The sequence below is a fragment of the Drepanopeziza brunnea genome (genome assembly GCF_022702325.1).
Source record: "Drepanopeziza brunnea f. sp. 'multigermtubi' strain 214-2 chromosome Unknown ctg19, whole genome shotgun sequence".
Lineage (NCBI taxonomy): Eukaryota > Fungi > Ascomycota > Leotiomycetes > Helotiales > Drepanopezizaceae > Drepanopeziza > Drepanopeziza brunnea.
In genome coordinates this window covers 1,936,970-1,960,423 of record NW_027094082.1, presented here as the reverse complement: position 1 = coordinate 1,960,423, position 23,454 = coordinate 1,936,970, and the positions used below count along the sequence as shown (strand labels likewise).

The 23,454-nt window shown below is 51.5% G+C and overlaps 8 protein-coding genes across 8 annotated transcripts; 6 read left to right on the top strand and 2 right to left on the bottom strand.

Moving 5' to 3' along the window:
* Positions 1-93: 93 nt before the first annotated feature.
* On the top strand, positions 94-640 carry L3040_009333 (uncharacterized protein; the record flags this gene model as incomplete). The annotated part of the gene is made up of 3 exons (XM_007290291.2): positions 94-230; positions 347-452; positions 554-640. 3 exons carry the CDS (start codon positions 94-96, stop codon positions 638-640), a joined length of 330 nt encoding a protein of 109 aa, XP_007290353.1.
* A 368-nt stretch (positions 641-1,008) lies between these two features.
* Positions 1,009-1,989, top strand: L3040_009332 (uncharacterized protein; the record flags this gene model as incomplete). Its single annotated transcript, XM_007290292.2, has 2 exons — positions 1,009-1,279; positions 1,352-1,989. 2 exons carry the CDS (start codon positions 1,009-1,011, stop codon positions 1,987-1,989), a joined length of 909 nt encoding a protein of 302 aa, XP_007290354.2.
* A 391-nt stretch (positions 1,990-2,380) lies between these two features.
* On the bottom strand, positions 2,381-3,033 carry L3040_009331 (uncharacterized protein; the record flags this gene model as incomplete). The annotated part of the gene is made up of 2 exons (XM_007290293.1): positions 2,381-2,556; positions 2,718-3,033. The coding sequence occupies 2 exons, from the start codon at positions 3,031-3,033 to the stop codon at positions 2,381-2,383; spliced, it is 492 nt and encodes a 163-aa protein (XP_007290355.1).
* Positions 3,034-3,330: 297 nt separating this feature from the next.
* L3040_009330 (uncharacterized protein) lies at positions 3,331-4,822 on the top strand (the record flags this gene model as incomplete). Its single annotated transcript, XM_066155933.1, has 2 exons — positions 3,331-3,535; positions 3,606-4,822. 2 exons carry the CDS (start codon positions 3,331-3,333, stop codon positions 4,820-4,822), a joined length of 1,422 nt encoding a protein of 473 aa, XP_066010212.1.
* Positions 4,823-5,906: 1,084 nt separating this feature from the next.
* On the top strand, positions 5,907-9,361 carry L3040_009329 (uncharacterized protein; the record flags this gene model as incomplete). Its single annotated transcript, XM_007290294.2, has 14 exons — positions 5,907-5,960; positions 6,074-6,250; positions 6,315-6,362; positions 6,415-6,440; positions 6,496-6,598; positions 6,669-6,752; positions 6,813-6,970; positions 7,063-7,669; positions 7,719-7,797; positions 7,849-7,916; positions 7,975-8,000; positions 8,057-8,495; positions 8,612-9,096; positions 9,259-9,361. 14 exons carry the CDS (start codon positions 5,907-5,909, stop codon positions 9,359-9,361), a joined length of 2,457 nt encoding a protein of 818 aa, XP_007290356.2.
* A 6,542-nt stretch (positions 9,362-15,903) lies between these two features.
* On the top strand, positions 15,904-17,880 carry L3040_009328 (uncharacterized protein; the record flags this gene model as incomplete). The annotated part of the gene is made up of 4 exons (XM_007290295.2): positions 15,904-15,958; positions 16,278-16,585; positions 16,870-17,373; positions 17,455-17,880. The coding sequence occupies 4 exons, from the start codon at positions 15,904-15,906 to the stop codon at positions 17,878-17,880; spliced, it is 1,293 nt and encodes a 430-aa protein (XP_007290357.2).
* Positions 17,881-17,924: 44 nt separating this feature from the next.
* L3040_009327 (uncharacterized protein) lies at positions 17,925-20,153 on the bottom strand (the record flags this gene model as incomplete). Its single annotated transcript, XM_007290296.2, has 10 exons — positions 17,925-18,021; positions 18,091-18,197; positions 18,289-18,604; positions 18,674-18,815; positions 18,934-19,015; positions 19,068-19,191; positions 19,304-19,345; positions 19,400-19,693; positions 19,761-19,905; positions 20,108-20,153. 10 exons carry the CDS (start codon positions 20,151-20,153, stop codon positions 17,925-17,927), a joined length of 1,395 nt encoding a protein of 464 aa, XP_007290358.2.
* A 695-nt stretch (positions 20,154-20,848) lies between these two features.
* Positions 20,849-23,082, top strand: L3040_009326 (uncharacterized protein; the record flags this gene model as incomplete). Its single annotated transcript, XM_007290297.2, has 2 exons — positions 20,849-21,361; positions 21,412-23,082. 2 exons carry the CDS (start codon positions 20,849-20,851, stop codon positions 23,080-23,082), a joined length of 2,184 nt encoding a protein of 727 aa, XP_007290359.2.
* Between the last annotated feature and the right edge of the window lie 372 nt (positions 23,083-23,454).

Genomic DNA, 23,454 nt, shown 5'->3' with positions numbered 1-23,454 from the left:
ACTCGCCCGCCCACCACGAAGGAAGCACTTCCCCCAAGAACGAGCTCCATCCAACTTCCAACTTCCACCATACACCAGAATACAGCCCGCACGATGGCCTTTGGCATCCTCAGACCGGCCATGCGCCAGCTCTCCTTCAGCTCCACCCGAAGCTTCCAAAGCTCCGCCCGACGACTCGCAGACGTAACACCTATCCCAGTACGGAAGCCAGTGGGTGCATTCCGAGGAGGGTTAGTACTTTGGCTTTTTTTTTTCTTTTTTTTTTTTTCCTTTTTCACGCCGGTGGCGAGGGGTCTATAGCGTTTTGAACTTTTTGGCTAATGCTTTGTCAAAACTTACTCTACAGGCTCTTCGGGTTTCTGCTTGGCTCTACGCTCTCTGGAGCAGGTGTTTACTACTACGTTCTGGACGAGTACAAAGTCTCGAATGGGTTGCTAACGGAGGATATCTACGTACGTTTCCACCATTACAAATTTGACTACATTAAGCCATCGACGGGCCTCCCGGGATCGGCGGGCTTTCATAATAAACCGAGCTGATTGTTATTGTGCAGAGCCTGCAAGCTAGTGTGCAGAGAGTACACACATATGTGCAGACATTGGAGGAGAAGCTTATCGAGCTGGAGAAGAAGAAGAAATGAATGGACGGCCATACGGGTCTCTGAAAGATGACAGAGGGAGGGCTATACTCCGTTGAACTTGGGTTTGGGATGATGTGACGGGGAGGGTTACTTTGGCAGATAGATAGATGCCCCAGCAGGATGTACGACAGCTCTCTCGATTCTACTGCTTTCTCGCAGGGAGCATACAATATACCATGTACAAGTGTGTGCCTTTGATGATACGATAGAGGTCCCACCTCTATTCAGAAATTACTGTTTGCCAGTCAAATTCGTGGTTTGAATCCGAATTGCCGGTCTGCAGCCTCGCCTCAACGTTTTCAACTCCACACGCGACATCTGCACCTCCTCTCGCATCATCGGGACAACTGGCATGACATCATAACATTATGATCAACTTCGGCGTCAGAGAGGTCGCAAATTCTAAGAACAGCGCTCCGGGGTGGTCTTATGTGCCAGATACAGGAGTCAGCACGTCTGTTACAGCCTTACAGCCTTCTTCTCGAAAACGCGCCCGCAACCAGAACATCGCCAGCAGCCACGAAACGACCGCGAGGCAGGACACGAAGACAATCCGCGACCTTGCTGCTCTCGATCGCGAGAACTACAGAGATGTGTCGATCCCGGTGCCTATACGGCATCGTGACAACGCCGGACGAGGTAGGACTTCGCACTCGCATCTCCCAAAGTCAATCTGCGAGGGCATTACACTAACAATCTATGCGAATATAGTGAGCCACGGAAAAGTGACATCCGGCGTCCGCAAGATCTTGCAGTCCCAAAAGACATTCGCAAACTACCTCTCCGACTTTGAAGCCCTAGCCCATAACTCATCCGGCCTGCCGTCAGTCGTATCAGCGCCTTCCTCGACGCCCGCTCCGCCCGTTCCGCGTGCAGCACCAGGCACGTCCGCTCCGCACCTCACCAGCAAAGGCACTCGCTCGCACAAGAAGAAAGTCCCCAATGCCGTCTCGGCGCCCACTCCGCTCCGGAGGGTCTCCACTCTATCAGCTGTCAAGCCCGAGCCTAGCATGGCAGACATGCCCATGCCGGATGCGCCTGTCCTCTCCCAGGGGAATTCGACTTCACCCATCCCGCATCCTGGCGACACGGACCCGCTGCTCGTGTCGAGGATTCCGCCGATGCCTTCGCAGGCGGAGGTAGAGAAGCTGTTGGCGGCACCGCCGCTCACGTACAATGAGGCGAGAGGCCCCTGGGTGGAGGAGGATGCCAGGAAGCCCGTGAGGCAGTTCTGCGAGATTTGCGGGTATTGGGGGAGGGTGAGGTGTATGAGGTGTGGAGGGAGAGTGTGTGCTTTGGAGTGCTTGAACCAACATCATCTGGATTGCTTTACGAGGTATGGGGCTTGATTTGGTCTGTGGTCTGGCGTAATAGGGAATATGGATTCGAGGCTATGGGCTGGCTTTGGAAGACATACTCGCTTGTACTTCGAAGAAAGTCTTTTCCTTGGAATCGCAAGAGGCTCGGAGTTCAGAGCATGCTTCGAGGCTTAAGAAACTCGGAGATGTGATTGTACGAGCGTCTTCGCTCTTTGCCACGAGCTCTATCCAAGTTTCTCCCAGATCCAAGGGTCGGGGACTTCAGACATGAGGTATGTCAAATTCCCACTCTGAGTCATTCTCAATGTTCAAAGCGTTTCCGGACATTGGGTCAAATCTATTATAATTGGTTTCATCCCCTTATCAACTTTCCCCATCGTCCACAGCCAATGGCCATCCCAGACCCAATTAAAACGAACACTCAGTACTTCCCTTCACTCACCAGTTTCCTCATAGCCTCGATCGTCCCCTCCACAGCCATCCGGCTCATCTTCCTCTCCTTCGCCTTCAGCGCCTCCAGCTCTTCCTCCTTCATGCCAGGGTGCCTCCATTCAAAGATATAAGTCATGTATAGCTCGCCATCGGCGCCCTCACTCACTTTGCTCAAAGTCAGCTCTGGATCTGGCAATATTCAGGGATTCGGGAACTAGACTCTAGGGTTTCCCCTCTCCAACAAAACAGGCATCCAGGAATCAAGAAGTTCAAATCCCAAAGAAGAGAGAAAGGGAGATGAAAATCTACTGCGAAATTTCACACACCAACATTACTAATTCGGCTCCCATCCGGCTGCTCAAACTCGACCCTCGCATCCTCGAATTCCGTCACCACCTCCCTCACCACGCGCTGAGCTTCTCGGAACATCACCTCGCGGACCGTGACGGCACCGGCATTGTCGCTGGCTGGGGTGGTGGACAGCACGGTCGTGGATTGGATGGCGTTGGGGACGAAAGTCTCCGCCGAGCGGACCTTGAGCTGCAGCATGCGCCATATCTGGGGGCGGGTGAGGGTCGGGGATGCGCCGGGGGGGTTGATGGGTGAGGTGAAGGCGATGTTGTTTGTTGAGGTGGGAGGCATATTTGGTGATAGGTTGTGTTTACGAAGTAGGTACCTTAAACTTCAAGAGATTTGGACTCTTGACTTGTATGATTTATGTGTGTACAGATATATATCAGATAGGATGATTTGGATCGTTTTTCTTTCCAAGCTTCTAGTTCTCACGTCATGCTGCAGAACGGTGTCGTAGGTACATATTGTAGATCGCGTGACTCCGTGTTTCAAAGACGCGTCGTCATTATTGTGGCGAAACCTTCCACGTCCGCACTTGGACGTCTGCTCAACCACAACATCTCATCCTCAAATCCACATCTCAAGATGCCCCTCGGCTGGGAGAGAATCAACGTCAGACAATCGCATCCAAACAAGAACATCGTCTTCATCAAGCCCCTCCCCGGACCAGATGAGAAGACCTCCAAGGACTACCTCGAGCGCATCGCAGCGCAATGCCTCCCCGTCATGAACAAGCACCACCTAGCCGTGGCATCTCTTGAGGAGTACCAGCCGAACCACGAGTTCTGGGGTGCGCGAAAAGCCCTCTCATTGACAACGAATCTACCTAGGCAGTCTAGCTAATTCCATACCCAAAACAGGTCGCAACTTCAACAATGGAGAGGTGATCCAGCTCGTGCTCAGATCCCCCTCGACGGGCAACTGGCTCCCCTTCCGCTTCGTACAGATGGTCATGATGCACGAGCTCGCCCATAACCAGCAGATGAACCACTCCGCGGCCTTCTGGGCCGTGCGCAACGCCTTCGCCGCCGAGATGCGTGCTCTGTGGGAGCGGGGCTACGTCGGGGACGGCCTGTGGGGGAAGGGAGTCCTCTTGGAGAACGGGGCGTTTGCGCGCGAGACGCTGGAGGATGGTGAGGTGCTGCCGGAGCATATGTGTGGGGGGACGTTTCGGTCCAGGGGGGCCGGGAGGAAGAGGAAGGCACCGAAGGAGAAGGTGAAGATCACGTACAAGGAGCGGCAGGAGAGGAGGGTTAGGAGGAAGTTCGGGGCTAATGGGGTGGCCCTTGGGGCGGATGATGGGGTCAAGGCGACGTTGGAGAAGGGGCGGAAACCGGCTGGGAAGCCCAGGGTTGCGGGGAGTGCGAGGGGCAGGGAGTTGCGGGCTGCTGCTGCTCTGGCGAGGTTCGCGGTTAAGGAGGAGGAGCCACGGATTAAAGATGAGGAGTTGGTGACGGATAGCGAGGCGGAGAGTGACGTGGAGGATGATGATGTTGTTCAGATCAAGCCGGAGCCGGATGATGCTATTGATATCAACGGGCAGCGACTCACCGACAGCAATGGACGTGGGATGGTTAAGGTGTGCGAAGATGAGGATAAGGACGGTGATGATGCGAAGAGGGAATTGCTCGAACTGCAGAGTATTCCCGGAAGTTCTCAGCGGTACTTTTCCAAGGATTCTACGAAGCCGAAGCCAGGCCCGAAACCACCGAACTCTGCACCCAAATTGACGAAGAAATTGCCGACCTCTACCTCCAAAGTCACGAAACCAGACCAGAATTTAACGCCAAATCAACCCTTATCAACGCGGAAGAAATCTCCGACGAAACACAGTCCGGAAGCCGCCGCTACGACATCAACGATACCTGATGAGTCTTGTCCTGTCTGTTCTGTAATCAACGACGCCCAAGCCTTAACCTGTACGGTCTGCGCCAACGTCTTAAAGCTCGAGTTCGTCGCGCATCCCTGGCGATGCAAGAGCTCTATCTGTACAGACGGCGTCTACCTGAACGCTGGAGACGTGGGGATATGTGGCGTTTGTGGGGAGCGCAAGCAAGCTTCAGGTAAAGCAAGGTAGGTAGGACTATCGGAAGTGCTCCAATGATAGATGGTACCACCATTTTGGCGTTAGGAGTTGACACTTGGCCGGCCTACCTCGGTATCTTACAGATCATGTAAGCAATCATGTTAATCACTTCTCACCAGGCAGCTTTTTTTTTCTCAGTTATTTCGTGCGACTGGTGGGACGTATCGGCCGTTTAGCTCCTCGCGCTGCAGTCGGCGCCTGGCTGAGGCACATGGGCGACTCGATGCGACCGGATTTAGTTGATTCTCGCAGACGAAAAACAAATGCCCCCTGCTGGCTCGATTTCTTTCGTTTACGTCTATCGGCTACGTTGAAGGCGGCTTACTGGATGATATTTCTCTGTTGAATTTGATTCGTGTGTTTTTTAGAATGGATTAGATTGGCTCTGCCGAAATTTGTGTTGTATGAATGGCCGGAAGGGGTTTGGTCCTGCTCGCCTAACCAATATCAAAATGTCAAAACCTCTCCTCTGCTTTGTTTGGATCGTCTTCAGATTAAGCACCTCCTAAGCAACTATCAAGCACCTGACAAGCATCTGTCAAGCACTGCCCCCTTTCCAGGGATGGGAAAGGGATTTATTCCATCAGATCAATCATCATACGACTGACTACCAAAGCAAGCAGCCCTATGATTCGACAAAGACGCACCACCTTATCTCTTCTGTCAATAAAATCGCGCAAAAGAGCCGCCTCTTTAAATTTTGCTTCCAGAGCGCTGGAGCCTGTATCCTGAGCCCACCGTCACACCTGCTGACCGGGAGCTCCAAGTGGCTTGCAGCTCTTCTCCTGAACAGCTTTGATTGGGGTCTGGTTGCCATGCCTGCGCTTAACAACGGCTTGCTTGCCTCGAAGCCGGAATGCGGGTGAAGGTAGATTTCCGACTCTGCTTAAGATCATCCCATGCTCTCCCTCTATTCCCACTACCCACCAGAAACGTTGGCTACTCTACGTTATTTGCTGTTACAGACCACCTGGCTTTCTAGGCCTAGACAGCGCCTCGTCTTGGTTTTGACAGCCGCTTTCCAAGTCAGGTTCCTCGTTATAGAGCCTCTAGATCTCTCAAACTGTTTCGTGGTATGGCTACGATACGAATTGCAGATGCTATCCACCCAATAAGAACGACTGATGGGGTAAGTTGTATCTCACTTGCTGTTGTCTTACTCGCGGGAGACAGCGTCCAGCCTTGTCTGTCTGATACCTCTTGAAATTGAAGGAATAACCGCACGTACTGACCGATCCATAGACGAGCAGCGCCCACGTGGGCGGTGTCTATCCCATCAGAGACGACGGCGTCCCTTCTATCGATCTTCGAAAGACAAGGTCTCGTTCGGTTGAGAGGCGTGGGGTGAAGATCATCGACCACGAACCTGACGAAGACGGCGAGGGACTTCGTCGAGATGGTGATTTCAAGCAGAAACAGGTATTGAAGGGCTTGGGAGTACCCTAGCCATCCCGTCTGGCGTCCGCTTCTGACATACATCCAGGTCTTCAAAGGGAAATATCTCTTATGGCTGGCATACCAGAGTATTGGCGTAAGTAAACCAGCTCCTTCTCTATCTAGGACAGAACTAAAGCAATGTACAGGTCATCTATGGTGACATTGGCACCAGGTATTTTTTTACCCGCAGTGTAGGTTTCCAACAGTACAGTAACGATATTATGCAGTCCTCTTTATGTCTACTCTTCTACTTTTGGCGACGAGCCCTCATATCAGGACCTCCTCGGTGTCCTTTCGATTATAATATGGTCTATTACTTTGATGGTCACGGTAAAAGCCCGACCCCCCTTCTCTCGGGAAATAGTAGCTCGGCTGTATTGATAACCTGCTAACCTGCTAGGTCAAATATGTCCTCATCATCCTTTGGGCTGACAATGAAGGGGAAGGGGGAACTTTCAGTACCTACTCTCTGCTTTCTCGATTTGTGAGTAGTACGAAGCAGCAGCAGCTTGCCAGGCGCTCTTCCCAGCTGACTGATACGAAGGCAAACATCACGAAGCGTGATCCGCGCGAAGCCTCGCTCATCAAGATGGAACGATACGTTACGGGGGATATTGAAGGGGCTAATCTGCGAGTCCGTTCCCGGATAGAAAACAGCAAGTTCGCACGAGGTCTTCTTAAGACTATTGGTGTGGTCGCAGTGTAGGTCGATTCCGGGCTCTACAGGACTTCCAACTTTCTTGTCTATCAAACTTAAATGTTCAAATGGAATATCCAGAACTGACTGTCCTCAGCTCCATGGTGTGTGCCGACGGTGTGCTAACCCCAGCACAGTCTGTTCTTGGAGCTGTGCAAGGTCTCAGCGTCGTCAAACCCGACATTGAGAAAGCGACCATCGTTGGTACCGCCTGCGGGATCTTGATCGTCTTGTTCCTCATCCAACCCTTCGGAACAACAAAACTGGCAACAACCTTCGCTCCAATCGTGATAATCTGGCTCAGCTTCAACGCCGGTTTCGGGATCTACAACCTCGTCCAATTCGACCACTCCGTCTTGAAGGCTTTCTCGCCTGGCTTTGCATTCGAATTCATGAGGCGCAGCAAGACGGACGGCTGGCGCAAGCTCGGTGGGATTCTCCTGGCCTTCACGGGAGTTGAGGCACTCTTTGCAGATCTGGGTGCTTTCAGCCGCAGAGCTATCCAGATCTCTTGGTTTGGCTATGCTTTCCCCTGTCTCCTCTTGGCATATGTTGGTCAGGCCGCATACATAAGTGCGCACGAGGGTGCTTACAAGAACCCATTCTTTAATACGGTGCCGCCTGGGATGCTGTATCCCAGTCTTGTGGTAGCTATCTTGGCAGCCGTTGTTGCATCTCAAGCCATGATTACGGCGACATTCCAGGTGAGCTAGTGTCTGATCCTAGGTGTTTGTGATGCTGACAGTATGAAAGCTGCTTTCACAGGTCATGAAGTTGTCATACTTTCCGCAGATCAAGGTCGTCCACACATCCGAGATCTTCCATGGTCAAGGTCAATCAGCACTGCTCATTGTCCGAATTGTGATACTGACATTGATGCTAGTATATATACCCCTTATAAACTGGCTTCTCATGATCGGGACCGTGGTGGCTGCTGCAGTTTACAATAACGTGAGTTTCATGCGGTCTCACAGATCTATCTAGTTAGAAGAAGCTAACCTTGCACAAGACTACATCCCTCGGAAATGCGTATGGGTAAAGAAGACACTCTCACAATTTTTCATTGTTCGGTACTGACCGATCTCATACAGAGTCTGTGTTATGTTCGTCACGTTCTTCGACTCTTGCATGGTCTCTCTTGCAGCGCTGATCGTCTGGAGACTTCCGTACTACGTGGTATTTATATCCTGGCTCATCTTTGCCTGCCTCGACGGTCTCTACCTCTCCGCAGCCCTGGTCAAAGTTCCGCAGGGCGCATGGTTCACTCTTCTACTATCAGGCATCATCACATCCCTCTTGATCCTCTGGCGATTCGGCAAAGAGCAGCAATGGCAAGCCGAAGCCGAAGATCGGTTCCCTACCACCCATATCGTCGAGCAGGGAGATAACGGAGCTCCTAAGCTCACCCCGCTCTACGGTGGTGACAACCTGAGCACCATCAAGGGGTTTGGCATCTTCCTTGACAAGGCCGGCGAGACTACGCCGTTGATCTTCTCTCAGTTCATCAGCAAATTAGTTGCTGCGCCCGAGGTAAGATGCGCCTATCCACAAGCGAGAGAGAGAGAGAGAGAGAGAGAGAGAGAGAGAGAGAGAGAAAGCAAACAGGAGATAAATTGAATCCCGACTCGGTTAACACAAACAAAAAGGTCATGGTATTCTTCCACCTGCGACCGCTGGAAACACCGTCCGTCGCACCCGAGAACCGCTACACCGTCACGCGAATCGCCATCCCCAACTGCTACCGGCTCGTGGTCCGCCACGGCTACATGGACGAAGTCATCACGCCCGACCTCGCCTCCCTGGTCTGCGAACAGATCCGGAACTTTATCGTCGACAGCTGCCAGGGCGGCGTCTCGGTCCAGCACCCGGACCGGCCCCCGTCGCACGCGCACCCATCTCCTCTTCGCGGCCGCCACACCTTTCCACCCCCCCTCCGCCACCATGACGAGAAGGGCTCCTCCCCCTCCTCCGCCTCCGAGTCGCGGGTGGTGGTGGTGGCTACGACCGAGGAGACGATCGCGGCCGACCTGGCTAAACTGCAGCACGCTTTCGATCGGCAGGTCTTGTACATCATTGGCAAGGAACAGATGCGGATCAAGAACGGGACAGGCTTCGTGAGGAAGATGTTGCTGTGAGTCTTTGTCTTTTGATTTTCTTTCTTTGTCTCTTTCTTTCTCTTTCGCTGTTCCGATCCGCGCTCATTCGTGGCGGCTACTTCGTAGTAGACTTCCCCCCCTCTCCCCCCCTATTTCTGAATACAGAACTGAAAAGGAACTGATTTTTTGGGGTGCAGTACTGCGTTCTTATGGCTGAGGGAAAATACCCGCTCCAAGATTGCGAACTTGCGAGTCCAGCCGGATCGGGTGATTGAGGTTGGTTTCGTCAAGGACGTGTGAGGAGAGCTGGGCTGATCGATCGATCGTGGGGGGGGGGGGGGTTGTTCCTTGGTGGTATTCTGGAGTATTAGCATAGCAGCATAAATATTTGTTACATATATAAGTATATATAAGTATATACATAGATAAATAAACAAACCCATATCAACATCACGCGTTCTCTCCGGCCGAGCGAGGACGTGGAGCGAGGCCGTTGCGGGCGAGCGCGCAAGAGAAGAAATTGGAAAAGCGTTCAAAAGTTCGAATCACCTACCTATCTAAGAAAGAATCAAGTTCTCGAGAGAAAGAAAGAAAGAAAAGCCAAAAGGCGGCGCGACCTTTTACTGACCTGAAAATTTGAATACTGTGTTACGCAGCTACGAAAGGGAATCGATCCCGATACGATTCCAAAAGCTCGAAATCATACCTGCTACGCATGAATCGTTCGGTTCTCCTGAACATGATCCGCGAGAAATGGAGCCGACAAGCGGGGGCACGTCGGGATCACCCACGGCGGGAAGGGATAGGGCCGGTACCCGGTCCAAGCCCACTTGTCAAACAACTACTACGTACTAATCGTCGGTTACCTTGAATTTCATCTGTAAAAAATCCCGCCAGGTCGGCACCACCAAGGCGGGCGGGACAGTAAAATTAGCTCCTCTGTAATAAATAAAAAATCAACCAACAACTATTATATAATAATCATCTCTGTATGAGAAGATGCGCCGTACTGAGTTTGATATGAATCAATGAATTGAAATTTTCATTACAAGTGGTTTATTCCTTTATCGTGTTGAGTTAAAGTAATCAAAATCGTACTTTTGGTGTATCCTTTTCGATTTTAGTAATGCGTACCTAAGGTTACCATAAAGGGTAGTAGGGGGTCATTTGAGCGGTCCTCTGACCCTCTTTTATAAGAGACGGCCATTGGACCGCTTAAATTCAGTACTAAGCTCTTTTCAAGAATAGTTTATAGAAAAGACCGTCCCATTGAAAGAGACCGTTTTGTGGCCGTCCTACAGCCGTCCTCGTCTATATTTTTAAAGCAGGCTTATTAATAAGCTCGTTTTAAAAAATTGAAATAGTTCGATGACTATTTTAAAGAAGGTATAGTTATAGATAAAAATGATCTTTTAAATAAAATTGTTTAAATAATAATTTAAAAAGTTCGACGCCAAGATATTTCTCGGTATCGCTGCTACGGCTTATATATCAACGCTTTAATTTTTTTATAATCGAAATCGATCGATTTAGCAAAAGTTTACCCGCATACAATGGCCGCCCTTGCAGCCTACGCGAGGAGGGGGTAGTGATATAAGGGGGGAGTGGTATAATAGGGGAGTGTAGTAAGTGGTTAAGGTAGTGAAGAGTAGATTAGCAAGCATTAAAAGGGTATTTGCTTACTAATTCAAGTTCTCAGGGACGGTTTTAAGCTCAGGGACGGCCATGGGACGGCCATAGGACGGTCTTAAAACGCTCGAAGACGGTCCTAAGACGGTTTTTATATGAAAAGACGAGTATTTAAAAAAAACGATTTAATCGAATAAAATAGTTTTATTTTAGCTACGATTTAAATAATTTAAATCGTTTGTTTTCAAATTCTATTCAATCTTAAGTATAGGCCTAGGGTGATCCACCAGCCATGCCAACTTATTAAAATCGTCTCTAAAAGAGATGGTTATCGGACGATCAGCTGACCGTCTAAATGCTCCTGCATTCCCCTTTAAGGTAAGGTACCTTTATTAGAATTGCCGCGTATATATTAAAATAAGCGAGGAACCCGAAAATCGGACTTTGATTCAAATCTACTACTATCAAAAAAATACGTGCATCACTACCAACTTTAATTCAATCATGAATACCTGTAGTAGTATAACATATCAAATCATTTATTTCCGATCTACGTGACGTTTTTTTTTCAATTCAGGTTGTAGTTATCAAGATATCTGCAATAAACAAATAAATTTGAATTATGTAGGACAGTTTTTGACCATTTTTTTCACTACATCTCTATGTATTAGATTACTACAAATCGATGCATTTTTATAATTTTAACTCACGTTTGTAAAGCAAAATTTTCGAAGCATACACAGACTTTTCTTTTCTTTTGTATCATACTAGTTGTGGTTTAATAAGTGGTGTACCGTTACTGTCCCGCCTTGGTGGTGCCGACCTGGCGGGGATTTTTTACAAATGAAATTCAAGGTAACCAACCAACCGATGATTACCTACCTACTCACACAAATCAAAAAAAAAAAAAAAAAATAATTTAAATTAAATTAAATTAAATTAAAACCTAGACATGCTCAGAAAAGAAAATTCGCCTGACGAACGCGGATCATGCTAGTCGATGTAAAAAAAAAATGCATTCCTCTCCCGCGAGTCACCACGTCAACAGGTACGCGGTGAAACAATCGACGATACCTACCTATATGTACCGGTAGTGCGAGAACCATCCTGAATACGGTACATGTACCTACTATACTATACGGTATATGTTACTTACTTACCTTACTTACCGGTACTCATCCGCTTCGCATCCGGCACCTCCCTCCCTCCACAGCCCGAACCTCGAGCGAGCGAGCGCGAGAGAAAAAGGTCCTATGCAGAGAGAGAGGGAGAGGGAGAGAAGATGATCGCGCAGGTATACATACCACGGTACAGGCCTAAGTATTACCCCTCGAGGGTGCTTTAAAAGTTTAGTTTCCACTTTAAACCCCCTGTTTTCCCTACCCTCGAGGGGTAATACTTACGCCTGCGACGTAGTACATACATATATACATACATACATACATACCACACCACAACACCAAAACCAACCCACCCAACGAAAAGCCAGCAGTGACGTCCGTATATAGGTACACCGGTATCTCTCGACGGGGTTCTTCTTCTTTTCTTTTCTTTTCTTTTCTGATGGAAAGTGCGTCTTTTGTCGTGTTCGGCGCTTGTTTTATTTAGTAAGGTAAGGTAAGGTAAGGTAAGGTAAGGTAAGGTAAGGTAAGGTAAGGTAAGTAGTATCTGGCTGGCTGGCTGGCTGGCACGGTCATCTTGATAGGTACAGGTACTTGTAGGTTTATATATATAGGTATGCCTACGCGGAGAGAAAAAAAAAAGGAGTGCTGGTATGGTAAGTGTAGGGGGGGGGGGAGGGGGGAATGGGAATGGGAATGGGAATGGGAATGGGAAAGGGAATGGGAATGGCAAAGGGAATGGGAATGGGAATGGGAAGAGCTCGTCGGGAGAGACATGTTAAGGTTTTTTTTTTTTTTTTTTTTTTTTTTTGTTTTCGGATCCGTATATGCGGGAAGGCTTAAACCGAGAAATGAGATTTTTTTTTTTTTTTTTTTTTTTTTTTTTTTTTTTTAGGGCTCGACCTGCTTGCATAATGGGCTGGATACTGTACGGTACCCTTTCTTATCGGGCTTGTTAGAGAAAAGCTCCGCCGAGGCGAGCTTTTCGTGAGGTCGAGAGGTGGATGTCGAGGGTTAGACTTTGGGTGAAAGTTTACGTCCTTTCTCTTGCGCGTTAGGTAGGTACGTAGTACCTGTTCGTCTTCGACACTCGTTTGAATTTGCATTCGAAGGTATTATTAAGGTAGTATCCAGTCGATTCGTAAAAAAAAGAAGAAAAAAGAAAGAAAGAGAAAAGATTACAGCTGAGGGCCTGTTGGCGCTGAAGAGATCGATCTGGGAAACGAACGGTACTACTACTACTACTACGTATGTGAACCCTTAGCTTTGCACGTCTCCGTACCCCTTGGAAGGGCCTAGATCGAGGCGCGCATGCTAGGTACGTACTACAGTACCTACGCTCAGAGTCCCCTAGACGGTAAGCAAGAAAACAAAAAGTGACAACTCTATTCGACGATGGCTTTTTATCTTTTTGCGACGCGGAAGCTATGAGAGCTTAAAAAAAGCTTCGAACGAATAATGCGCCTTTGCTACGTAGAAGTATAGTACGTATGGAGTGGCGGAACGGAGTTGGTGATGACTGGATCGCCGGTAGCGAACGCCCTCATCGTCTAACTAGCGTGCAGCGCACGCAGTTTTCTTGCAGGTGCAACCTTTCTCGGTGGAAATGCTATCCGGTTTCTGCCTGCGCCCCAAGGTTCGGAGGAATGGGATTCCTTCTGTACGACTAGAAGGAATCACGCGGATTAGAGTAGTACTACGTACTAGGTAGTAGTAGTGTTTACAAGGTAGTTGGGGGCCCCTGAGGGTATGCCAGGCTAAGCGAGGCATGCTCACTCCGGAAGCGAGCTAGCCGAGCCGGGTCGATGTTGATGTACCAACAGTATACTTTTTTTTTTACATAATTTATTTTCTGTTCACGAGGGGTCTTTTTCTGATGATAATCTTATCTCACTCGTGGAAAAAAAAGGAAGGGCGCAAACGATAGTCGCTCTTATTGCACCACTGTGAATTGCTTTCGAAAGCTATTTTGTATATCCGTAGTACCCACGGTACAGGCGTAAGTACGGTATTACTATCCCCCCCCATGAATAAATGTCGGACCCAGTTTAGGCCCATAAATCATAGAGCGGTGGTTTCTTAATGGCTCAAAGCCCTGCCAACTCCACTGTATAGGCTAAATACTGGCTCAAAGATACTTTTCAAAGCTGAATCCTTAGGAGTTGATTGGTTTAAGCCCTAGTAAGATTCCTTGCGAAATTATACTTTCGACATTTATTCATGGGGGGGGATAGTACCCCTCGAGCGTGCCTCAAAAGTGTAGTCTCCACTTTAAAGCCCCTGGTTACTTTACCCTCGAGGGGTAATACTCACGCCTGTACCGTGGTACTTACGCCTGGGACGTACTACGTAGTACAACTAACTTTTTAGGTTAGCACGTCGCCGTCTCTGAAGAAAGGTCTTAAGGCGGCACGCTCCGCCTGCTACCCGCTCGACGTTAATACTACGACGTAAATACAACAATAACAACTACCCACGGTACAGGCCTAAGTGTTACCGCCTGAGGGGAGGTTCTCCCTGTTTTTATCAGCTGTTGTTCGACCAGGCCGTAGACCACCCCTCCGCGGCGACTACGTCTCAACAACGCTGTCTTACGTAGTAGTATATCGACAGTTGGAATACCGGTACTGAAATGGAAAGAAAAGGTCGACAAAGCAGCGTTGGAATACCCATCGGCGATTAGAACTCAAACCCTGTTCGATACACTTTTGCTATATTCCCGATCCCATAGGGTGCTTCTCCGATTTCGACCCCCTCGAAAATCCTATTTCCCCTGGTACAGTACAGTACAGTACAGTACAGTAAAAACCCCTGTTGCGTACCCTCAGGGTGTAACAAGTACAGTACGCCTGTGGCGTTGTAGTAGTACTGCGTACTACTACGTAATTTGAATATGTATTTCTCATATGCTAGTACGTAGTCAAAGTGATGTAGCGTCAATGTCCCAAGCGTCGGAAAGCAAAGCAGCCTTTGACGTAGTAAGTAGGCACGCGACCGTTGCGAAGCCAAAGTCCCCGTGGCCCCGGAGCGCAGCGCAGCGCAGCGCAGCGGAAGGCCCGCCCGGGAATAGCCCGACCTCGTGCGTGAATAAATGTGATGCAAACCTTGATCACGACGACTTGGGACTTGGGACTTGGGACTTGGGACTTGGGACTTGGGACTTGGGACTTGGGGGATATTCCGTATTCCGCGCCCGTCTGACAATCCACAAGACGCCGTCCGTACTCGAGTACCGTACCGTACCGTACCGTACCGTACCGTACAGGACGTAGAGTTTCACGTACCCCGCCATCCGACATTCTTGAATTGCAAACCCGGCAATCCCGCGCTGCACCCGCAACGTGCAGGCATCCCAACCCGACTCATGAATGCGGAGTACATGGCGAAAAGTACTCTAAGCTGTGGCAAGGGCTCTTTAGCCAGGGCTTGAACCAGTCACCTTATAGGGATTCAGCCTTCTAAAAGTATCTTTGAGCAGGGACTACTCTCTAGTCTGTGCAATAGAAACGATTGTTAAGGCTGAACTGGGGTCCGTCTTTCAAACTATCTATCCAATTTTTTTTTTTTTTTTTTTTTTGGATCCATCCCATCCCATCCCATCCCACCACCACCACCACCCGCACCCTCAGAGGCACGCATCCGACCCAAGTCCTCCTCTCGCTGGAGAGCGGCGTAGTTGTCTGTCTGTGTGGATGGAGACGCCTTGTGCTGACAAAATGCTTATAATGCCGATGTATAGCCACTCCGTACTACTTCGTGGCGAGAAAGATAACCCAAGGCTTTTTTGCCTCCTGCTCCCAGCGCGCTGCCGAAGGGCACTGAACTGGTGGGGGACCACATCCGGGGCCCTCATCCGCCAGGCGAGAACTGATTCAGCAGGAGGGGACGAGAGGGAAAAAATCCTTAAATAATCGTCGACGTCAGAGCGGGAGCTCGGAGAAAAAAGAGTCCCAACGTCCTCTTTCACCTCTCCCTCTCGGACCCAACCGCTCCATCTGAGTTCCTCTGATTCATTTACGTCATATTTCTAGAGACGAAACGGAGAAGCTGAAATCGAGAGGAGAGAGTTTTTACTTTTTGGGTTTATATATCATGGCTGCTGCTGCTACGAAGAATCCCAAGAGGGATTTTCATGTTGCTGTTTGTGGTGCGTACAGTATAATCCTTTTCTCTCTTTCTCTGTCTCTCTCTCTCTCTCTCTCTCTCTTTCTCTCTGTCTCTCTCTTTCTCCCTCTCCCTCTCTCTCTCTCACCCACACACACATACACATACACACACACACACACACACACACACACACACGAACGACAAGAACAATAGCGACAACCATACCCATCTCTTCCTTCCCTTACCACCTTACAACCTTCCCTCCAAATCCACACATCCCCCCCCCCCCCCTCTTTCCTTCCCCCACACAGAACAACACAGAACCACACGCACAAACACACAGACTCACCAAACCCCAGGCGGCGGCATCGGCGGCCTCTGCATGGCCATCGGCCTCCTCCACCAGCAAGTCTCGTGCACGCTCTACGAGGCGGCGCCAGCCTTCGCCGAGATCGGCGCCGGCGTGTCCTTCGGCCCCAACGCCGTGCGCGCCATGAGCCTCATCGACCCGGCCATCAAGGCCGGCTACGACAAGATCGCCACCTCCAACACCGCGCCCGAGAAGAAGCAGTGCTGGTTCGACTTCTCCCTCGGCCACAAGGACGCCGCCTGCGGGGAGGCGGGCACGCCCGTTGCGGAGGTGGTGGCCGGGGAGGTTGGCCAGAGCGTGAGATCCCTTTTGTTTCTCCTTTTCCTTTTTCCTTTTTCCTTTTCCTATTTCCTTTTCCTTTCTCCCATCTCTCTCTCTCTCTCTCTCTCTCTTTTTCTTCCATCTTGTCCTTTTTTTCGGAGCTGTTCTTTTTCGGTGCTTCAACCACATCCATACAATACATCCCCTCGCGCCCGACCCCTTCCCTTCCACTTCTCCGTCCTCCCTCTCGCTTCTTGCAGAAAACCACGCGCGGAGAGAAGACGTGCTTACTCAGGGGTCACACGTCCGCGCATATGCAGAGTGTGCATCGAGCCCACTTTCTAGATCAGCTGGTCCAGCTCGTCCCCGCGGGCGTGGCGCAGTTCGGCAAGCGGCTCAAGGACGTGGAGCAGGTCGGCGAGAAGATGAAGCTGACCTTCCATGACGGCACCACGGCCGAGGCCGACGCCGTCATCGGCTGCGACGGCATCAAGTCCCGCGCGCGGCACATCCTGCTGGGCCAGGGCCACGAGGCCGCCAACGCCAGGTTCACGGGCAAGTACGCCTACCGCGGCCTGATCCCCATGGAGAAGGCCGTGGACGCCCTGGGCCGGGACCTGGCCGGCAACAGCCAGATGTATATGGGCCGGCACGGCCACGTGCTGACGTTCCCGATCGAGGGCGGCAAGACCATGAACGTCGTGGCCTTCCAGTCCAAGGCGGATGGCAAGTGGGAGAACGAGAAGTGGGTCCTGCCCATGAAGAAGGAGGACATGTTCCGCGATTTCGAGGGCTGGGGCGAAAGCGTGCAACGGATTCTCTCGGTCAGTGACCATAAAAACTTCTTTTTTGCATGATGACTTCTTTTTTTTTATGTACAAAGGTATTGATATCAGGTGACACAGTTGATGGAGAAGCCAGACGTGTGGGCCCTCTTCGATCACCCCCCAGCACCTACTTACTTCAAGGGACGGCTGGCAATCCTCGGGGACGCCGCGCACGCCTCGACCCCGCACCAGGGTGCGGGCGCCGGACAAGCCATCGAGGACGCCTTCGTGATGTCCAACCTGCTCGGCCAGGTCAAGTCGGTGGACGAGATTGAGAAAGCCTTCTACGCATATGACGCCGTCCGCCGGCCGAGGAGTCAGAAGGTGGTGACGACCTCCCGGGAGGCGGCAGCGCTGTACGAGTTCGAGGACGAGAGCATGGGCACGGATTTGGAAAAGATTCGGAAGCGTCTGCTGGAACGCTACGACTGGATCTGGAACGAGGATCTACCTCAGCAGTTGAAGAAAGCGCAGGATCTCATGGGCCTGAAGGCGAACTTGTAGTAGAAGTAGAACTTGCAGTAGGGTTTTCGGTAGCGAGGAGGATATTAGTCAATCGTGTCGTCTCGGAGCGCGAAGAGCTCTTTCATGACCTGCTCGTTTTTGCTGCGCACTGCATCGTGGTACATGACATTTGTGATGAATCTGTGGGAAGTCAATACTAACATTATGCAACCAAAACCGAGTTGTCTGCATTTTGCTCGCGGAACTTACTGCTTGCAGTTCTTCACCAGTTTGGCGGTCTGTTGGGCGAGGTCGTAGTCAACATACATATCGTCAACATAAGTTGCCGCATACAGCGGGACGTCGTTCCGAGCCAGCTATAAACAAACCCACCATGTCAATATTGAATAAGTAAGCGGTTCAGCTGGTTTGGAACAAAATCGCAAATCGACAAATCACTTCACCTACCTGCCATTGATCATACAGCGGAGGCCAGTCGGCGCACTTGGCAATCAGATGCGCGACCGGGGCCAGCTTCTCCAGCTCGGGGAAGATCTCAAACAGGAACGGGTAGATCATCTCGCCCGAGAAGAACAGCGGTGCCTCTCGCACGGACGTCGGCGACTGGGGTGATTGGGACAGCCACTGGTACTCGCGCAGGGTCTTGCCCACGCGCTCGGCGGCCCAGTTGCTCGCCTGGTTCTCGCAGTAGATGGCTTCGTGGAGCACGGCGTACAGCACGTTGTAGTCGAAGCTGATCGCGGTTTCCAGCGCCGAGAGGGTGCTGTGTGGTGTTAGTAGCTAGGCTTCGATCCTGGGGATGGGGGAAAGCTCTGGGGAGGGTGAGATTCACGGTCGGGTGACGAATTGAAATTGCTCCAGGTCTGTCTTCATCCTGAGCACCAGATCGTGTACTGCGTCGAGGCCGCCGTGGGCACCGAACATTCTGCCCAGCGTCAGGAATCCTCGGACGGTAAGCACACCACCGGATGGGACTGCGAGGTACCGAAGAGTCAGTCATTGCCCAAGAAAGGTTTCAGGCAGACGAGTAGACGTCCACAGGGGGGCTGGGATGGTGACGAGTAGGAAGAAGTGGGATTCCCCAGTACCTACGCTGGAGACCTCCCTTGCTCTTGATATGGAAGGCGAGGCCGTGGACCGCATCGACGTCTTCTGGATACTTTTTGTAGTATACCTAGTAAAATCTGGTCAGAGGCATTTCTAGGATTACCCAGGAGAGTGCTGACCTTGTTTCTCTCTATTACTTTCTTGAATGTAGCTTGGTAGACTTGCTCTGGCGACTGACCGATCGGCGCTAGGCCTCCCGCAGTAAAAGCCTCGCGTAGTCCACTAGGGTTTTTGGAGAGGTAGCTAGGGGCATATCAGCGATCAGATCAATCGTTTCTCCTAGGCAGAGGAGAGATTCCGGGTATCTGACACGACACGGAACAACGTGAAGAGACAGCCGCTCTAATTTACTTACGTGAGAACACAAAAGCCACCGAACGACTGGCCAAATACGGACCTCAGACTTGTCAACACAACAGAATACTCCATCCCATGAGGGGGCATTGCGTACCACTTCTTCAGCTCAGCCGGGTAGTCCTCGGTCAGCGTCTTCCTGATGGCCTCGCAATCCTTGACAATACTATCAGCCCGAAACAGCTTCAAGTAATCCGCCTGTCTATACACATCACCCTGCAAACCAAGTGTCGCCGCCGAGATAGGCGTGCTAAGTCCAGTGCCTCGCTGATCCAAGTACAGCATCTGGTATCCACGCTCAAGGACGGCGTTGGTGATGGGCGACATCTGAGGAGGCGAGCATGGGAAGCCGGGACCGCCTTGTAGGTAGACGAACCATGGTTTTTGGGATCTGGGGTTCGTCAGACGATGATTTGGTAGGTGTAGTAGGGTGGTGCATGGAGGGCAAAGCTGCCTACTTCTTGCGCCGCTCCTCCTCGGAGATGGGGACGGCGGGTTTCTCGGTCTTGGAGACGGAGCGGGCGAAGAGCTGGATGGTGCCTCGATCTGGGTTTGAGTAATCTTTGGGGACTTCAAAGAAGAGTTCGGATACAGTGAGCCTTCCTGTCGTGAGGTGTTAGTCAAGTTTTATCTCTCCACGTAAATCAGGGACCAGAAAACTCATAATTCCGGCCAACGCTACACGATGAAGAGAAAATATGTATAGAGAGAACCATATGAAAAAGCCAACAACTTCTTCACATCTATCCCTGATTACTTTTATGTGGGCTTGCTTCTCTCGCGGCTGATCACCTGACTGGCATACCTGGTATAAGATGAGCCTTCGACTCTATGATCTTTGCGAAAGCCATTTTGGAGAGCAGTGGTTTGCAAGCGCAGCTGTTGCAGTTGCCGGGCAAGATGTGAGGTTCTGCGAGATGGAGTTGTCGTGGATGAGTTGCTAGTAAGGAAAGCGATAACGTATTAAAGGTGGGGGAGAGATCGAGAGTCTTGGAAAGCCCGAGCACTTACTTCGGCTCGCTTCTCCGTACATATTATCGCACTCACCACCACGTCCGGGCAACAGCATTTGGCGAACATTTGCAAAGAGATCAAAGCAACCGTTCTAGGCCTTGAATTCCTTGTGTGATTCTATTGTCAGGTAACAGCTCTATTGCTTTGCGATGTTGGTGTTGGCCTGTGCTTGGCTTTATTCCAGAATTTTTTTCTTCCCGAGACGAGACGGGACCTTGAGCTTTTCAAAAACAAGTCAAGTGGCTTTCATAACAGCCCCCTCCCCTAACCCCAACGTCTTACAACCGCTTTTCCATTAAATATTAGCTAACACTAGTCAGAACCCATCGGCTATATCCCAAGGCTCGGAGGGCCTGCTCGTGAAAAGTCCTAGTCACGTGAATGTATACAAAATATATATATATACCTATCTTCCACTTGCTAGCCAAGCTATCCACGTGAGCCCGGCCAACACCACCAGCCAACAAAACACTCAAAGGTCCCGATTTCCCAAGTACAACTACGTTGTATTATCCTACCCTACCTAGCCAGCATGGCGAAAGACAAGAAAGGCGGCAGCGAAGGCAAAAAAGCCAAGAAGGCCGAGAAGAAGCTCAAGCAGGAGAAGAAGGGCGAGAAGAAGGAGAAGATCAAGTCCTCCAAAGCCGCCGCCGCCGCCGCCGGGGACAGCGACGCCGAGGATGTCGACCTGGACGCCGTGCTGGCCGAGTACGCCCGGAAGCAGGAGCAGTTCCTCAAGGTCACCGAGGCGCCCTGCGATCCGCCTCGCGCTCGAGCGTCGTCTTCGTTTATAGCAAGTCCCGCGAATGAGAATGAGCTGTTCCTGTTTGGCGGCGAGTACTTCAATGGGGCGCTCGCGACTTTCTTTAACGATCTGTATGTGTATAATATCGGCAGAGATGAGTGGCGGGTGGTGACGAGCCCGAATTCACCGCTGCCAAGGAGCGGGCATGCCTGGTGTCGCGGGGGCAATGATAAGGGCATTTATCTCTTTGGCGGGGAGTTCAGTAGCCCGAAACAGGGAACCTTCTATCACTATAACGATGTGGGTTTGCACTGATCAAGCCCAGATATGGTTCATGCTGATGGGTGTAGTTCTGGCGTCTCGAGCCTTCAAATCGGGAGTGGGCACGTCTAGAGACCAAAGGCAAGTCGCCCCCGGCTCGTAGCGGTCACCGCATGGTCTACTTCAAAAAGTACATCATTCTGTTCGGCGGTTTTCAAGACACTTCCCAGACTACCAAGTACCTGGCCGACCTCTGGATCTACGACACACAGTCCTTCGTGTGGCACAACCCTGTCTTACCCCTCGCAACGCAGAAGCCAGATGCGCGATCCTCGTTCTCGTTCCTGCCGCATGAATCTGGCGCAGTGCTGTATGGTGGGTACTCGCGAGTCAAGACGACAGTGACGGGGAAGCAAATGAAAGGGGGTGGGCAGGCACAGCGGAACGTGCTGAAGCCTATGGTGCACGAGGACTGCTGGTTTCTGCGCATCGTGCCACCAGCTGCTGATTCTGCGGCTAACGCGCTGCCGACGGTGCGCTGGGAGCGCAGGAAGAAACCGGCGAATGGGCCAAATCCAACGAGAGCTGGATCGACCATGGCATACCATAGGGGGCGCGGTATCGCTTTTGGAGGCGTGCATGATGTGGAAGAGAGCGAGGAAGGGATCGATAGCGAGTTCTTCAATACGCTGTTCGCGTGGAACATTGAGCGCAATCGATACTTTCCTCTCGCGCTGAGAAAGGTACGGGCACAGCGGAAGCAGCCAGACAATGCCCGCGGGGGGAGGCGCGGACGGGGCCAAGCCAACGAGGACGAGCTTCTCCGGAACCTTGCCGCGCTCCAGACGGGGAAACCGCTCGACTTCTCCGACGAGATGGATGTCGAGAAGCCCAGGGAGGAAGAGGGAGAGAGCGAGTTACCGGCCAAGGAGGTCCTGATGGAATTCCCGCACCCGCGATTCAACGCTCAACTCACGGTCCAAGACGACGTCCTGTACATCTACGGCGGCACCTTCGAGAAGGGAGACCGCGAGTTCACATTCGACGAGATGTACGCCGTTGACCTCGGAAAGCTGGACGGCGTGAAGCAGATCTTCCGGCGGGAGCCCGAGCACTGGGAAGGCAGCGACGACGGGGACAGCGACGAGGATGAGGATGACGATTATGAGGACGACGAGGACGAAGACGAGGACGAGGAGGGTGAGCTGGCTGCAGACGAGGACGGAGACGGCAACGTCCCGATGCACGACGCCAAACCGCTACTGCACACGGAAAGCACGCGCAAGTCCAAGAAACAACGCAAGGACACGCTCCTCCTCGCCGCGGCGGACCCGCTCGGCGACACGTCCCCCTCTCCCTCGCGCTCCACGCTGTCGCCGGCCTCATCCGCATCCCCATCGTCCACCTTCGACGACACGCCCGACACGGCATCTCCGACGACCTTCCCCGACGACAACCTGCCGCACCCGCGCCCCTTCGAGAGCCGCCGGGACTTCTTCCAGCGCAGCGGCAACGAGTGGCAGGAGGCGCTGATGACGTCCCTGCGCTGGAAGGGCATCCAGCCCGAGACGCTCAGCGTCAAGGAGATCAAGACGCGGGCCTTTGAAATGAGCGAGGCGCAGTGGTGGGACTGCCGCGAGGAGATCACCGCGCTGGAGGACGAGCAGGAGGCCGCCGGTATTGGCGAGGTGGTGACGCTGGCGGAGCGCGGGGAGGGTGGTGCCGCTGCTGCTGCTGGGGGCGCGGGGAGGAGACGGTGAGGAGACGGTGAGGAAGCGGTGAGGGATGAATGGGAACGCACTGGGACAGCGCCGTTTGTGGAAGGTGGGGCGAAAAGAAAAGAAGAAGAAAAAAAACGTTGTTTTCGCGTAATGGAAATTCTCGATTTAAGCGAGCCCCTCAAGATCAATAGAGCAAGAGTGGAATCACTCATCACTTTTCGACGCTCGTCTATTTCCCATCTCCCATTCCCAATCTCCACATAGCTCTATATACCTTAATAAGGATGTGTATGGCTCGCAGTTGCACGTTCCAAGGCCTGTATGGCTCGCAACTAGCAAATTGACTATCAATCTGCAACTTAGGATTAATTTTTTTTTTATTTTTTTTCCAATCCGTTACAACTACTAATT